The following is a 16,914-nucleotide window of genomic DNA, read 5'->3' on the forward strand; positions in this document are numbered from 1 at the left end:
ATATAATGTTTGTAAACGTGAACTTGTTAATACAGTTCGATAATTCAATAAAGGTGTTTAAAAACAGATATGATAGAGCAGCATATAAAACTGGTGGAAGAGGGGCTAGGTACGCTCTCCTTTTTCATGTGATGTAATAACGTGCCAGCAGACAGCCAACATGCCCTGAAAAAACAGGAACTTTTGAGGAAAATAAGAAAGAAAGGCTATCCCAGTCATGGACTCAAATAGAAGGATCTCCGATATCAGATCAACCAGTTGCCTAACATTGTTTGCAAATTCTCCTGCTAACATCTGTGGAGAAAAGTGGCTAAAACAAAGCTGTTTTCATCCGAATCTTTACTGCAAGACCATAGTGTTGCACTGGCAAAGTGATACAACTTTTAATTTTACCAACCTTACTTAGCTCTTGCACAGTACACCTAACTGATCGGAAACTTTAAGGCAACTGATACTAACCTTTTGTCAGTGCCATAAAGACTGCGCCGCTTTCCTTATACTAGCATGACACTCAGTATAATAGAACATGCTTCTTCAGAATGTATTTTTTCAGTTAGAGAAATAATTATATAGCACTCAAACATGCAATGTTTGTTACACCTTAGACATTGTAAAATAAAAATGATATGAAGATGGACCATGGAAGAGAACTGCATCACTGCTTTACTTGCACTGTTTTGTGCTTTCATTTTCTGCTGTACAAAAGTGCATTTTTAGTTTACATTGTTAAGCTGTCACATAACAAATATTGTGACATTGATAAGGCACAGAACAATATAAATACTGCACAGTGATAGACCAAAGTGGTTTTATGGTAGTTCCAAGTCAGAAGAAACATGAATTATTTCAACATGTTTTCACTTCCTGCAAAATGCATCTGTAACATTGGGCAATGAATACGCAAATAATGAAAAATCTAAAATGTACTTTGGTAAAAGATCACTTAAGAGATCTCGTGGTGTGCTACAGAAGTAATAGTGTAAAGTCTCTTTGGTAACTGGTTTATACCAAGCTTGTCTTTCTGGAAACTGAACAAAAGGTGCTCCTATCTGCTGAAGTACAAAATGTGCATCTGTGTGTAATCTCTCATATGAGCCAATGAAATCATAACGTACAGCACAGGGCTGGCATAGGTTGTAAATTGGCATCCAGTGTTCATTCATCTTTTCAACATCTTCATCTAGTAAATATCTGATGAATTCTGAAAATGTGATGTCATCACCTTTTGTCTTCCCAGGATTTGTCCTGTATCGTTTGGCAATTTCTACACCATACTTTTTTTGGTACTCCTCAATCTCTCCAAACTTGTTTTTGTAGGCTGAAAGCAACCTTTCCATTGGTTCACGTACAAAAATGAACTTAAAATAATGCTGCAGGCGATATTTTATTTCATCTGGTTTCAAATCATTAAGGAAAACAAGGTCATGCTTGTGATCCATTTTTATTTTTACATCAAGATTCTCCAAAGTACCATCCAGAACTTTAATGACACGTTTCCAGTTTGAGCATGCCACTTTTGGAACATAGCAGTATAAAAACTTGTATCTATCATTAACCAGTATGTGCTTAAGCAGTGTTCTTCTCTGTACAGCAGACAGCTGCCAAATATTGTGTGGCATTTTCTTCTGTCCACACACTGTGTGAATTGTTCGATTTCGGATATCTTGAATAATCTAGAAAAATATCAAAGATGAAGACACATTAGAAAATAAATTTATGACCAGTAACTATATTTGTAAATAACTATGTTAAATGCTTGGCATAGGATACTCATTTTGGAAAACAATGTGTTCTTGTGCTACTAAAATGGATTAAATAATGGAACATTAAATTTTCATATGAATCAGGTTCATATAACTTCAGGTCCTACAAGTAAATGTTGTTTGGTAAACACATATATAGTTTAATATACAAAGTTAAGTTTCTTCTCTACAAAATCAGTGCTGCACACTTTCTTCCAGGTGAGCTTTCTTCTAAAAGGAATGGCAATAATTTAAAAGACAATAAAGCCAAGACATTCAGCTGAAAACAATTTTCCCCAAAGGGAGAAAAATGCAAAAAAAAAAAATGTGCGGGGGTGCTCTACCTTGAGACTTGTAGGCCTCCCACTTTAGCACTTTTGACCAAATCAGTTCATCCGCTTTGCCCTTTCCCTGATTTGGCTGCTTTACATTCAGCTGCCTGTCATGCTCCTATTAACAATAAGATCAATATCAAATCAAATGAAAAATAAATTATGTACTTCCACTGCTAATTTTCAATGTTATGTTCTATCTTCATGAAATACTTGGACTTGAGGTGGGATAACATCTTGGTCCAGAGATGCCATTGTTCCACTGTACTTAGTCCTCAACAGGCCTACCATTGCATACAATGTCCCCTTTGGTATGTACTTGTCCACACACATGCAAAAATTAGAGCACCCACAGTGGTTCCTTACAAAGGATTTGAGGACTAAACCACATGACCTGAATGAACCATCTCAAAGCTCTACTGCTATACTCAGTCTCTTATAGACTATTAAGAGGTGATCTGTGCCTGGCCTATAAAGCATCCTCTGACTTAGTACTACTGGATTCAAGGCACACATACAAGTCAAATGGTGTAAGAAATATCTAATCCAGAGATCTTATCCTCTTCTGCAACATAAACAGAATGGTTTGGAGGGACAGGTATGTATCCCAACTCCCCTGATTCGTGTAAAACACAGCTCATCCCTGTTCCTCTTCAAAAGGAACTTACATCAATGGATGGGAATAAGGAAATTTACCCGAGGACTGCACCATGTGTTACTAATGCATACAGGCAAAGCCTAAATACCCTGTCCTGCAGCATGGTCCCCTTTCAATACTCAACATTATGACCCAAGAAACATTGATTCACAAATGGGAATTATAAGAACAAAAAGCATGGTACGAGTAACTTTAAAACCTAATGGGATAACACAGCTAGGCTTAAAATGGCCCTTCAGGCCAGTTAGCCTAGTGTTCACCTATGAACTTAGGCTAGTAAGATTAAGACAGCCTGGCATTTACTACTTTTCTACGCTACTGGCCCCTCTCCCTTATGCTTAATCCTGTATGAACAAGGACTCTTTCTAGTCTTTTGTAGTGCAGCAATAACCAGTACAACAACGCTTTTGAAACCTCATTAGTATTGAGGCAGAGGGAATGGTACGTATGTTGATGAAGAAGGAATGTGCTATGCAGATCTAGTGTGCAGTATGAAATTTTCATATTGGATATAGGATGCTCCATTTTCATTAATCACTAGGACACAGTCCAAAGCTCAGCTACTTGGTGGAAATCTCCATATCTAGTTTCAGAGATAAACAAGGGAGAAGTGTGGCACTAAAGTAATTAGTAAATGCATATGACTGCAAAACACATAAGAAGATATGAATAACTGCTGCAAAAGACTTGAAAGTTACTACTGTGTTTTTTAACACTATACAATTGGCTAAGGCTAGTTCTCAAAGACACTCTATCTCTATGAAAAATCAAGTATGGACTCTTGATGCATAAGGCTTGAAGCTCAGAGATACGTCTGGCAGAAGTAATGGCGACCAAAAACAAGGTTTTCCATAACAAATATCTGAGGTCGCATGAAAAAGCTGGTTCGAAATGTGGCATTGTCAGAGCTTGTAAAACTAATGACAGGTCCTATTGGTTGAATAGGTTCTCTAAAAGGGGGCTTCAGATGATTCACACCTTTTATGAAGGTCTTGCATAATTTGTGTGACATAGAGGAATCTTGGACACTCTCATCGAAATTAGATATTGCAGCCAAATGAACTATAATGGTAGAGGACGATAGACCCGATTGGAATAGATCGGCTAGCTACTCTAGTACTATCGACACTGGTGCTGAAAAGGGATCTACTTGCTTTTCTTTCAGCCAACAGGTAAATCTTTTCCACTTGCTTAGATAGGTAATTCTAGTGGAAAACTTATGAGACGCAATAAGAATGTCCGGTACTGGTAAAGAAAGATCACTCTGCCTGGCAATCAAAGGAATTGGAGGAGCCAAGCTGTGAGCTTCAGGCTGTCCAAGTTGGGATGAATCAGATTCTGTGGATGGGAGATCAACCCCGGGGTTGGATAGAGAATCCATGGTTGATCTAGCAGGTGAGGCCAAAGGAAGGGGAACCAAATCTGACGAGGCCAATATGGTGCTATGAGGATCACCTTGCTCTTCAACCGACGGGCTTTCTTCAGAAACTGGGGAATGAGGGGAAGAGGTGGAAAAGCATAAAGAAGACCCGAGGGCCAATCGTGGACTAGAGCGTCCCTGGGTGACTGTCCCAGAGGGGGAATCAGGGCGAAGTAGTTGCTGCATTTGTAGTTGGTCAGGGATGCAAAAAGGTTGCAGCAAGGATGGCTCCAGCGGTGGAAGACTTCCACCGCTATCAAGGGATTCAGGGACCACTCGTGAGGTTGTAGAATGCACCTGGTGAGTCCGTCTGCTATCACACTGGAACTCCCGGGAATGTGCGTTGCTAGAAGAAAACAGTTGGTAGCCATCGCCCATTGCCATATTCTCATGGCCTCTCGACAAAGGGGGTAAGATTTGTTTCTGCCCTGTTTGTTGATGTACCAGACCACCACCATGTTGTCTGACTGTATCGCAATAGTCCCAGACGGCAGCAGGGGATGGAAAGCTTGCAACGTCAGAAGCACCGCCCTCAGCTCTAGAACATTTATATGCAGTTGGGCCTCCAATTTGGACCAAGTGCCTTGGACGGTCTGTCCCTGACATAGCCCCCCCCCACTCCATCAGGGAGGCGTCCATGGTCACTGTAGCCTTGGGCTTCTGGGGGAGATGGGGCGAGACCATTGTGACGGGTTGTGGGTCATCCACCAATTTAAATCCTGTTTGCACCTGTGAGTTACTCGAATCTTGGCTGAAAGAGGATACTGAAAAGGATACCATTGGGTGAGCAGTAGCCATTGTAGAAGCCTCATGTGAAACCTGACCAGGGGGACAATGGTGATGGAGGCTGCCATGGAACCCAACAGCTGTAGGGCAGTGTGAGTTGTGGATTTCTCCCCTGAAAGGATTGGGGTCAGTTGTTGCTTTAGCCTTAGAATTCTGTGCTCTGGAATGGATGCTCTGCAATTCTTTGTATCCAGTATGACCCCTATGAATTCTGTGGACTGAGATGGGGTGAGATTGGATTTTTGCCAGTTTATGGTTATGTCTAGCCTTTCTACAGCGAGGAGAGAGTATGCCAGGGCTTCTTCCAATAGATGTCTGGTGGGGGCGGAGATGAGCCAGTCGTCTAGGTATGGAAACACCTGGAATCCTTGTAGTCGCAAGTGAGCTGTGACGACTGCCATGTACTTTGTGAACACTCTGGGGGCTGTAGAGAGTCCGAAGGGCAGTACTCTGAACTGGTAGTGACTGGCTCCCTCACGGAAGCACAGAAATCTTCTTGATGGCCTGTCCACTTTTATGTGGTAGTACACATCTTGAAGATCTATCGAGCACATCCAATCGTCCTTTTCCAAAAGCGGAAGGATAGACTGTATTGTGACCATCCGGAATTTTTGTACTTTTAAGTACAGTTGTGTACCTACCATAAATGTAGATGTTCGAGTGTATTCATTGTTGCAGTCATTACACTTGGGTTATCCTGCTGGCAGGCGACCCGCAGTCGGCCCGAGTTCCACAGTCTTGGTCCGGCGTCGGTTGCTGTCACCTCTTCCCTGACGTCAGTGCACCAGGGGTATAAAAGATGTAAACAACACCATTTTCTTCAGTTTTTCTAGCCCCAGATGTCAGGTGCCCCCAGATAGGAAGGCGGGAAAGATAAAATTATGCCAAAAAACAAGTATATATTACTATAAACATTTCCTTCATCTACAAGCAAATACACCACATAAGTACAGAAAGGTCCCAGCAAAGAAAAGGGGGATGGTGTGTGGGTAACCTGGACTGCAACAGTGAATACACTCGAACATCTACATTTATGGTAGGTACACAACTGTACTAAGTTCATCGTGTTTCACTGTTGCAGTCATTACACTTGGGTAGAATCCCAAAGCTGAGGTTGGGCGGCTGGGTCTAAATTGGATTTGGAGAGGCTACCAGGCCCCGCAGAACTGCAGTGGCAAATCCTGCTCTGGATTTAGAGTAGAGAGGTAAGTGGTAGTGCTTGGTGAAAGTGTGCACTGAGCTCCAGGTTTCAGCTTCTAAAATGTCTTTCGTTTGTACTCCTCTGAGAAAAGCTGCTGAAGTGGCTGCTGGTCTGGTAGAATGTGGCCTAATGCCCTTAGGCACTGATTTGCCATGTTGTGCATAACAGAAGCGGATGCAGTGTCCTATCCATTTTGAAATGGTCTGCTTTGTAATAGGCTTTCCTTGTGATCCTGCAGCATAGACTACAAACAGTTGCTCAGTTTTTCTGAAAGCTTTTGTTTTGTCCAAGTAGAATCATAGCTGTCTGTGTATATCCAAAGAGTGCAGAAGTCTCACCCCTTTATTCTGGGGATTTGGGTAGAAGGTTGGTAAATGAATGGTTTGGTTCAAGGCCACACTGGAGACCACTTTTGGCATGAATGTTGGGTTTGTCCTAAGAGAAACCCTGTCCTGATGAAAAATGATGAAAGGTTCCACAGCCAGTAATGCCTGTAACTCTGAGACTCTTCTTGCTGAAGTTATTGCTAGGAGCAGAGCAGTTTTCCATGATAAGAATTTTAGATCAGTTGTGCTGGCTGGTTCAAAAGGAGGCAGAGGCAGAGTGAGTTTTTCTAAAACAAAATTGAGATCCCAAGTTGGTACTGGTGCTCTCCTTGGGGGTCTTATATTTTTTGCCCCTCTGAGGTACTGTCGTAGTAGAGGATGTGAAAAAATAGGAGGTTCCGTATTGTAATGAGCTGAAATGGCAGAGGCATGGATTTTAATTGATGAGAAAGATAGGCCTTTGTCCAGCATCTCAGTTAGGTATTGTAAAATCTGAGGTATATTTGGGACAAGTGGTTCGAGCCCTTGTGTCTGGTTCCAAGCACAGAATCTCTTCCATTTTTCTGAGTAAGATTTCCTAGTGCTGGGCCTCCTGGCTTCTAAAATGACATCCATAACAGCTTTAGAGAGAGGTGCAGTCTGAGTGGCTACATTATCTGCCATGCTGCCAGATTTAAGGTTCTTAGTTGACTGTGCAGAATCTGGTTGTCCTGTTGAGTCAGAAGATGAGGAATTTGAGGTAGAAGCCAAGCTGGGCCTTGAGACAAGCTCTTTAGGATTGGGTACCAGTGCTGGCGTGGCCAATCTGGGGCAATCAGGATCATTTTTGGCCTTTCTTGTCTGACTTTTAGGAGCACCTTGGTAATAAGAGGCATTGGAGGGAAGGCATAGACTGTCAGGCCTTTCCAGCTGAATGATTGAGCATCCACTTTCCATGCTTGAGAGTGATGAATTCTTGTGCAGAATTTCTGTATTTGGTAATTGTGAGGGGAGGCAAAAAGATCTATGTCTGGGCGTCCCCATTTCCTTGTTATCATGCTGAACACCTGTGGATTTAGTTTCCATTCGTGAGGATCCATGAGATTTCTGCTACGTTCGTCTGCCAGTGTATTTTTTGCTCCTGGCAGGAATTGTGCCTGCAGATGTACTTGATAGGTCAGTGCTGTGTTCCACAAAGTCAAGGCTTGTCTGAATAGGGGGTAGGAATGTGTGCCCCCTTGATTATGTACCACATAACTGTGGTATTGCCCATCTTTATTAATAGTTGTCCTGGATGTAGTAGGTCCTTGAAAGCTGTCAGGGCATTCTGCACAGCTAGCATCTCTTTTTGATTGATGTGAAGATGCATTTGTTCCTTGGGCCATGTGCCCTGAATACATTTTCCTGCCATATGTGCCCCCCAGGCATAATCCGATGCATCTGTTTTTATTGTCTGCCTGGCTGTGGGTAAGGTGAAAGGCTGTCCCTTGTTGTGGTGACAGGCCTGGGACCACCATCGAAACTCCTGTTGTAGGCAGGGAATTAAAGTTATGATCATCTCCAGGCTGTGACAATGCTGAGTCCAAACACTTTTTAGATACCATTGTAGTTTCCTTGTATGCAGTCTTGCATATGGAATTAGTACAATGCAGGATGCCATGAAACCCAGGGCCTGCAGAATTTTTCTTGCAGGGAGCTGGGTTTTTGTTGCCATCATTTGAAAGTAATGAGTCAGTTGCCTTTGTTTGTCTGGCGTGAGATAAGCCATCTGGGCAGTTGTATTTAAGCTTGCACCCAGGAATATTATCTCTTGAGAGGGCACTAGTTTTGATTTCTTTTCGTTTACTGTGTACCCTAGGCAAATTAGTAATCTTTTTACAAATGCCAGATGCTTTAGAAGAATGTAGTACCTGTCTGGCTTGACTGGTGCAGGGGGCAACGAATCAGGAGACAGACTGGATTCACAGTAAACATCATCAACAATATCAAGCACAGGGCGGATAGCCAGGGGCCTGTGCTGAGGCAATAAAAGGAAGTCTCTGAGCCTTTTTTTGGATTTTGAATAATCCTGGCTCTCCCAATGGAAATGCTCCCTCATGGTGTGCAGGGTTTCCCCAAAAGAATAATCCTCAGGCGGAGAGGCTGAAGGTACAGATTCTTCTGCATCAGAGACCTCATAGGGAGGGAGAGAATATCCCTGATCAGAAGAGGAATCAGAGGAAATAGAAACCTGGTCAGAGGAATCATAGTCAGTGTCTTGCCTAGGCCTTTTGTCAGGAGAGGGATGGGAACCCCTGATTAAAGTAATTAGGTCTTTGGCCATTTTAAGCATCTGTTTCTTTGGCATGGATGACTGTTCAGGAAAATGCTGTACTTGTTTCCTTGGTCTTTAATAGTGTTTTTGACTTTGCCTTGGCTGCTGTAGTGGGCTTAATTGTAAGCTGTGAAGGTCTGAAAACACCCTCAGAAGCCGATGCCTGCTCAGCGGCTCTGGACCCATCTGAGGGAATATTTTCCGTAGGCCCAATACCTTGAGTTTCCACAGGCCTCGGTGTCTCCACGTGGCTGTCGGTTACGGTCTGTGGCTCTGAGGTAGCGAGTGTCAGGGGCTGCGAAAGCACCTCGCTGAGAACCGGCGACTGGCCTACAAGAGGCTTCATCGTTGGTTTTGGACCTCGGATGCCTGTCTTTTTCTTTGTCTTTGCGTTTTTTATAAATTCTGGTCGTCGGTTGTTCCGACGGCATTATGTAATTAAACCTTCGGCCAAAATAATGTAAAGCAAAATCAAACCGACGTTTAATAGTGCATTTATTGAATCTAGCACAAAACCGACAACTGGTAACGTCGTGGTCAGGGCCTAGGCAAGGAATACAGTAAGAGTGAAAGTCCTTATGAGGTATTTGCTTCCCACAAGAAATTACAATTATTAACTTTTACTGACATCGGTCTGGAGCAAGAATAGTTTCTCCAATGGGGTACTTAGCTTTATTGAAGATTTCGGTTCTGAAACTCAATTTTGAAAATCTCAGGAGTCGGCCGACCGACACTTGCAAACTGCTTTTGCTTCGGGCACTGTGCGGCAAGAAAGACTGAAAAAAATGGAGTTGGTTGCATCTTTTATACCCCTGGCGCACTGACGTCAGGGAAGAGGCGACAGCAACCGACGCCGGACCAAGACTTTGGAACTCGGGCCGACTGCGGGTTGCCTGTCAGCAGGATAACCCAAGTGTAATGACTGCAACAGTGAAACACGATGAACATCTTATTCAATACACTGAGATCCAAAATTGGTCTCCAGTCCCCGGTTTTCTTTGGCACCAAAAATAGTCTTGAGTAGAACCTGGATCCTATCTGGTCTGGAGGGACTATTTGGATGACTCTTTTTCTTAGCAACTTTGTTATCTCTAGTGCTGCTTCTTCCCTTTGACTGGGTGGAACGTCGGGTAAGTTTGTTGGGGGGGGGGCAGGCAAAGATCAAAAGGAATATGGTAACCTCTGGTTGTTATCCTTTAACTCAAGAGTCAGTGGTGATGGTTAGCCAGGCAGAAGGGTACAAGGAGAAACAACCCCCAACCACCTCCAGAGGAAAGGAGTTGGGCCGCTCTTCAGGAGCACTGGTAAGATTGACTAGGAATAGAGTCTCTGGAACCCTGGTTACGCGGACCCCCTCTGCCCCGAAAAGGGCATCTTCCCTGTGAGTTTCCCCCTCTGCCTCTAGGGGAGAACTCGGCCTGTGTGTCACGAAAAGGACCCTGAGACTTTTTGTACCATATCTTCCCACTCTTCTGGTTTCTGGAGAAAGCACGTTGAGGGGAAGAATAACGGACACCCATGGCAGAAAGGGTCTTACCGTCCTGTTCACATCTGGCCAGTGTGCTTTTAACCTTGGGCCAAACAATGAAGAGGCTTCAATGGGAGCATTGAAAAAGGAAGCCGTGAAGGGTTCCGCGAAATTACATAAGCGCATCCAGGCATGTCATCTCAAAACAAAGCCTGAACTCGCCGCTCTAGCTGCTCCTTCTGATGCGTGAGATATCAGGCGCATGGAGGAGTCTGATATCAATTCAATGGTTGTCAGCTGAGAGGCCACTTTGTCACGGACCTCATCAGACACGGCACCAGCCAAAGTTTCAGAGAGCTCAGATACTAAATCCCTCTGAAGCCTGGTAAAGTGTGCCATATAATTCAGGGACCTGATTGCAAAGGTTGCTGATGCAAACATATGCTTCCCTATTCTGTCCAGAGTCCATGACTCTTTGTTGGGCGGATGGACAGTCTGGCTTTCTTCTTCTGCCAGGTCCTTCTTGGTTGCGGCCGCCACCACCGAGCATCTACAGGAAGACCTTTGGACCAATGGGGGTCAGTAGCAGGAGGGGACAAAATTTTATCTGGCTTCTGGGGAATGGCCTCAACGGTGTCTTCCACGCACACTACACGACGAGCCAGACCAGTTCGTCGGCAGGTGGAGTAACCCAGGAGGTAGGGGGCCGGGCGCAAAAGGCCTGCAGGAACACAGACTCTTCAGAGGTCAGGTTAGAGGGTTGCCAGTCACCCCTCTGTTTAAGGATTTTGAGGATATCACCAAAGGATACCACAGAGGGTGATCGAGGGGACCCTTCCCCATCATCAAAGTCTGTGTCTTCAGTAAGGGACTCCTCTGTGGAGTCCATGTGCTTCCTCTTGCACAAGCTTTTTTGATGAACTTCCTCAGAGGGAGAGCTGGGGAAGAAAACGCAAAAGGGGTTTCCTGTGGGAGTACATCCTGAGGCCCTCGCGCCTGGTGTCCGCTAGCAGCGACTTGTGTACATTGCGGCCCAGAGGTGGGCGGGGAGATTGACAGCACAGTATCGCCAGCAGACGCCAAAGTCTTCTCCATTAGTTGGAAGGCCGGTCCACCTGAAGAGGGGTGAGTGTCCAGGACAGGGGTCACCCCTCCCCTAAGTGGCTCAGCCTGCCGACTCGGAGTCCCTGGATGGCTGTGAAACACCAAATTACGTACGCCACAGCTGACATCCTGGGTCCTAGCAAAACTCTCCTGCCACGAAGGCAACTGCGGTTCCTTAGTGAAGTCCAAAAAGGGAACCGTAGAGGGGGAAGACTGTGCTATATCAAGGGACTTCAAAGGCAATGAAGGAGGAGAATAAGTAGGGGGTCTTTGGCAAAGGGTGATCACCTCCCAAGAAAGGATAGGTCCTAGGGGGCAGGATACCTCTGGCCAAAAGCACTTGATCCACAAGACGCAACACGTCGTGTTCAGATAGGCTTCTAGTGGATTTCATGGACACAGCTGAGGGAGAGAGTCAGGTCTATCCACAGATGGGACAAGCTCGGTGCCCACATCACCAGTCTGCACTGAAAACAACGGGGCCGTAAGAGACTGAACTACAGGTGTCTGCACAGAGGAAATCATCGGTGCCGATGTCATGGTCTGCACCGACAATAAGGTCGGTGCCGAGGCTGGGACAAAAAAAATCGGTGTCAATAACTGAGTTGTTGGTTCCGGGTAAGGTGTCTGAGCCGATGTGGTTACAGTCTGCACTGACTGGATAGTCGGTGCCGGTAGACAGGTCTGAACCGAGGAGCCCCTCGGTACCGATATGGTAAAGGGCATGCTGCTAGTTGGTGCCGAAGTCACAGATGCCGCCGATGGCCTCAGTGCCGAAGGTCTAGGCACCAAAAGTGCTGGAGCCGAAAGAGTCAGATCCAAAGTAGAAAGCTTAGCCTTCTTGGGTCTCGGTTGGTGGGAGTCCCCAGCCAGGGACGAAGGAACAGATTTGGCCTTTGAAAGATCATCAGTCTTTTTCTTATGGGATCTTGGAGGGGTTGAAGCCTCTGACCCAGAAATAACCTCTGAAAAAGGAGATTTGAGTAGCCTCTTCAGTAACAATTTATTTTTCCTCTCAATCAACATCCTGTTAGAGAAGTTCTTACAAATTCCATAGGGCGGATCAACTGATAAATGAGGCACACCCAAGCAATAGACACACAGAGAATGTGCATCCGAAGTAGGTAATTTATGGCCACAATCTGAACATCTCTTAAATCCTGGACTACCTTTTTTATCCGCCATGATAGGAAAGAAGGAAATCAGAAAGAATACCAACAATGGTACAAGAAATACCCGAAGGGAATGAAGAAAAGGGGTCCATCAACGATGGTATAGAAGAAAATACCTCGCGGTAAAAAAGATTGAAAAATGTTAAGAAGAGATAGTCGCTAAATGTGATAAGGCAAGAGAAAACTATTTAGAAACTTTGAGAGAAAAAGTTGTTTTAGACTAGTATGACAACAAAATATTATACTTAGCTCAAGAGAAGTAGCTTGACACGACCGAATGGCGATGCGGGAAACGAAATCTGAGGTAACAGGAGAGGGGAATTCTGGGTAAGAGTTTTAGCTCGAGAGTTTGTAGCAGACGCGAGCTTGGAAGATGGCCGGCTCAGTTCCGAGGTTGGAACCGATACCCATACTTAAGGAATGAATGAGGATTAACAATATCAGATACTATATTTTTAGCAATGTATGACAGCAGAGTAATAGAATAGGGGCTCAAACAGGAACTGTGGAGCCTAAGAAAAAATTTTATCAGGTCACTGAGGGGGATGGAGGGGGCAAATCTGAGGAAGAATGAAAATGGAAACACAGATGCATAGTTATTGTAAGTACATAACTTTTATATCTGATGGCATTTTCATTCGTTCCTCAATGAATGAGACAGATTTCCCACCCAGTAACCTTGGGTGGCCCTCATGGAAGGATGTTCCAGAGAACAGCAGAACCAAACACAGCCCTACTTCTGGATATGAGATGTAACTTGTAATGAGCAATAAAAGTATGAGCATTAGAACAAGTGGCAGCTGCACAAATATCTATAGAAGCTCTGTCCCAAAAATCAACTGACTTAGCCATTGACCTAGCTCAGTGTGCTTTTGGATGCTTTGGCAAAGATAAACCTCTCAAAGAATGAACAAAACAGATACAATCTGTTATCCATTTGGCAAGGGTAGTTTTGGATACTGGCTTTTGCAATTTGTTTCTGGTATAAGGACACAAACAATTGGTCAGATTTTCTAAATTATTTTGTTCTATGTAGACAGATATGAAGTTGCCTATGTACACCTAAAAGGTGAAGCACATATTCCCCTTTGTTGTCAAATTTAGGAAAGAAAACTGGCAAATTGATCACCTGATTGATGTTTGTTTCAAAGGCAATTTTGGGTAAAAAGGAAGGATTAGTATGTAAGACAACCCTATCTTTGTGGAAAATCAGATAAGGCGGTTTTGGAAGAGAGTGCTTGGAGCTCAGAAACTCATCTCACAGATGTTATCATGAGAGAACGTAATCCTGACAGAAATCATTAGAGTGGCAAATGAGATCTGAGGTAATGCATTGGTCAGGGGCATTATAGGTAAAAGGAGGAGCTCGAGAGTCAGATCCAAGAATGATGTGGTTGATTCAGATCACAGATCCATTCGTTGAGGAACAAATGAAAATGACAACATCCAAACCCAAAGTTTTACCTGCAGGAATAACTGTGCTGGACGTCCACCCAAGGAAGAAGGGAAGGGAAAATGTATAGTCAGCATTCATGGAGGAAGAAAACAGTTTGCAGTAAGATTAATCAAAGTCTCCTCAGAGACTGGGAATCAGACCACCCTTGGGACGTCAGTAAGCGATGACTTGAGTATAGACTACCAAGGACTGAAATTCTTTCGGTTTGGACATTTGAGTGCATTTGGGTTTCAACTTCCCCGACAGGAATGAACCCAATTCCCAAGTCAGGGTACAATCAGAATCCATGAAATTAGCACTGTTTCAGTCTTTCATGTTAGCCAAGAGTGCTCTTCACAGCATCTGCAATATGCCCAAAATTGCCTTCTTCTGTAGTTCATATGGGGTTATGTGTATTGGTAGCACATTTAAGTATGATTGTAAATAATTTATTAGTCCTGTTACGTCCGAGTGTCTTCCACATTGCTCTACTTTCTGCTTGAAACGCTTGGTACTGCATGACAGTGTCTCTCTCTGTACATTCAATGATCAATGCTACTTTTGTCTTTTTCTTGAACTACTGTATCTAGTTTTAAACTGCTGGTAAAAGGTGATCCTATGTGACAAATTTCATTCTCTATAACAGTTTGTGGTTCATGTTTCCCAGCTACTTCTATATTGTACTGTTTGCAAAAACTGCAATGCAACAATCTTGCCACATTAATGTGTCTTTCAGTGAACAGACCCTCAGCCACGACTGCATCACATCCAACAAGATGCATAACTGTTTCCAGTTATGTTATGCAGAACCTGTATTTGTCTGTTGGTCTATAGACTTTGTAAATAAAATTATACATTGTGCACTGTCTTGGGCAGCCATTATTAGCTTTTCATCTTTCGGTTTCAATTCACCTCCTTGGCCATTCCTACATCCAAGTGTTGTCCAGCAAGATGTTGTTCCAGATTTCAGTAACCACCAAACACAAAACACAAAATACTGAATAAACCACCAAAGGCAACATGAATCTCAACAATATGACTAATTTTACTATACCAAAACAAAGAATAAAAAACCTCTAGCTCCTCGGCTGTAAAAGCCTTCAAGGAGTAAACACTCACTTAAGAAAAACTCATCTTATATACATCACACAAAACAACAGCACATGATTAATTAGCCAATTAAACAATCAAACATCTAAATGACCATCAAATAAGGTCATCTCTAGCTGCATTCGGCATTTAATCCAGAAGGAATTAAAATGCCAAACTGCAGTACATAAATGCATTCCTTATACAATAACTTGCTTTAACATTACATTTTCACCACCTTTGATTATAACTTGTTCCAAAATTGTTGCTTGTAACCCTATTGGTTTACTCTGGTGGTATGAATGAAAGTGTAATGCAAATGGACTTTCAAATCTAGATTTTTTTTTTAATATCCCTGACATGTTCCATCATGTTCAGGCCTATGGACTGTTCAAACTCCTGCCAACAAGGAAGCGCTACAGAAGCATTAGATGCAGGACATCCAGATTCCATAACAGCTTCTTCCCATGTGCTATCAGACTGCTGAACAACAAACCCATAGCCTAACCTGCTAAATGGGTAAACGAACATTATTTATGTGCAATATGTCATTGTTATCTACATAGCTCACTTTACACTTTATTGTGTTTATTTTTAGTATCTTATTTTTGATTTCTATTTCAGTATTTTTAAATTATTATTAATCTTACTTCTGTAAACTATAATTCTTATGGTACGAGCCAGAGTATCGAAATTTCGTGCAGTGACACGCACTTTTTCTGTGTTGATCTGTACGACAATAAAGTTTACTCTGATGTTCTTGTAGTCTTGTTTTAAATTCCCTTTTGCTTTCCCCCACATAAAATAAATCACATGGACATTTGAGTGCATAAACAACCCCTTCCTTGTTACACAAATACCTATTCACTGTTAAAAGACTCTCCATTAATCTTAGAAAAAGATTTTACTATATATTGGCAACTTATACATCCCCCACAAGGAAAAGTGCCACAGACTGACAAATCTTGATGCTACGTAACAATGGGTAAGTGAAAATGTACAATTGTGTACACTTACCATAAATGTAGATGTTCGAGTGTGTTCACTGTTGCAGTCATCACATTTGGGTTATCCCTGCCAGGGTAGCCTTAGGCCGGCATGAATAGCAGAGGCTTAGTATTTCTGCGTTGGTTGCTGTCGCTTCAGGACTGACGTCAAATCGTCAGTAGTATAAACCAAGGCGACACCATTATATCAGTTTTTCTTGCACTGTCAGGAGCCCCCCAAGTGGGAGCCAGGATATGGCGGAAGAACCCCATCAGTAAAAACCAAATACCAAAAAGGTCCTTGTAAGGAGAGAGAGAGAAAGAAGAGGGGGGTTGGAGGGAGGGAAACCAGGACTGGAAAAGTGAATACACTCGAACATCTACATTTATAGCAAGTGTACACAATTGTACTATGTTCTTTGTGTTTCACTGTTGCAGTCATCACATTTGGGTTGTTTCCCAAAGCTGAGGAAAAGGGTGGAGGCAGTCAAGGAGACTAGGGGCTGGCTAGGATGCAAGACTGCAGTGGCAAAGCCTGCCCTGGATTTGGAGAAGATAGGCAGGTGGTAATGCTTGGTGAAAGTGTGAAAAGATGTCCAGTTGGCAGCCTCCAGGATGTCCCTGGTGGGGACTCCTCTGAGGAAAGCTGCAGTGAGGTGGAGGCTGCTCTGGTTGAGTGAGTCCTGACCCCCTTAGGGGGAGGTTTTCCGTGTTGCTTGTAACAGAAATGGATGCAGTGTGCTATCCATTTGGAAACTGTTTGTTTGGAGATGGCTTTGCCCTCTGCCCCTGCAGCAAAGCTCACTAGTAATTGATCAGACTTTCTGAATGATTTAGTCCTGTCTAGATAGAATCTAAGCTGTCTGTGCACATCTAGAGAGTGCAGGATCCTCTCCCCCTTG

General features: G+C 43.5%; 1 protein-coding gene across 1 annotated transcript in view; it reads right to left on the minus strand.

The window, feature by feature from the left end:
* Positions 1 to 642: 642 nt before the first annotated feature.
* CHST14 (carbohydrate sulfotransferase 14) overlaps positions 643 to 16,914 on the minus strand; it is a 309,908-nt gene continuing 293,636 nt past the window's right edge. Inside the window, exon 2 of the mRNA XM_044062481.1 lies at positions 643 to 1,673. Within this exon, the coding sequence (XP_043918416.1) occupies positions 858 to 1,673 (816 nt within the window). The 3' untranslated portion in view covers positions 643 to 857. The remainder of the gene's footprint in view (positions 1,674 to 16,914) is intronic.

Source organism: Protopterus annectens, chromosome 2.part1 (genome assembly GCF_019279795.1).
Source record: "Protopterus annectens isolate FY-2018-M chromosome 2.part1, PAN1.0, whole genome shotgun sequence".
NCBI classification, from domain to species: domain Eukaryota; kingdom Metazoa; phylum Chordata; order Ceratodontiformes; family Protopteridae; genus Protopterus; species Protopterus annectens.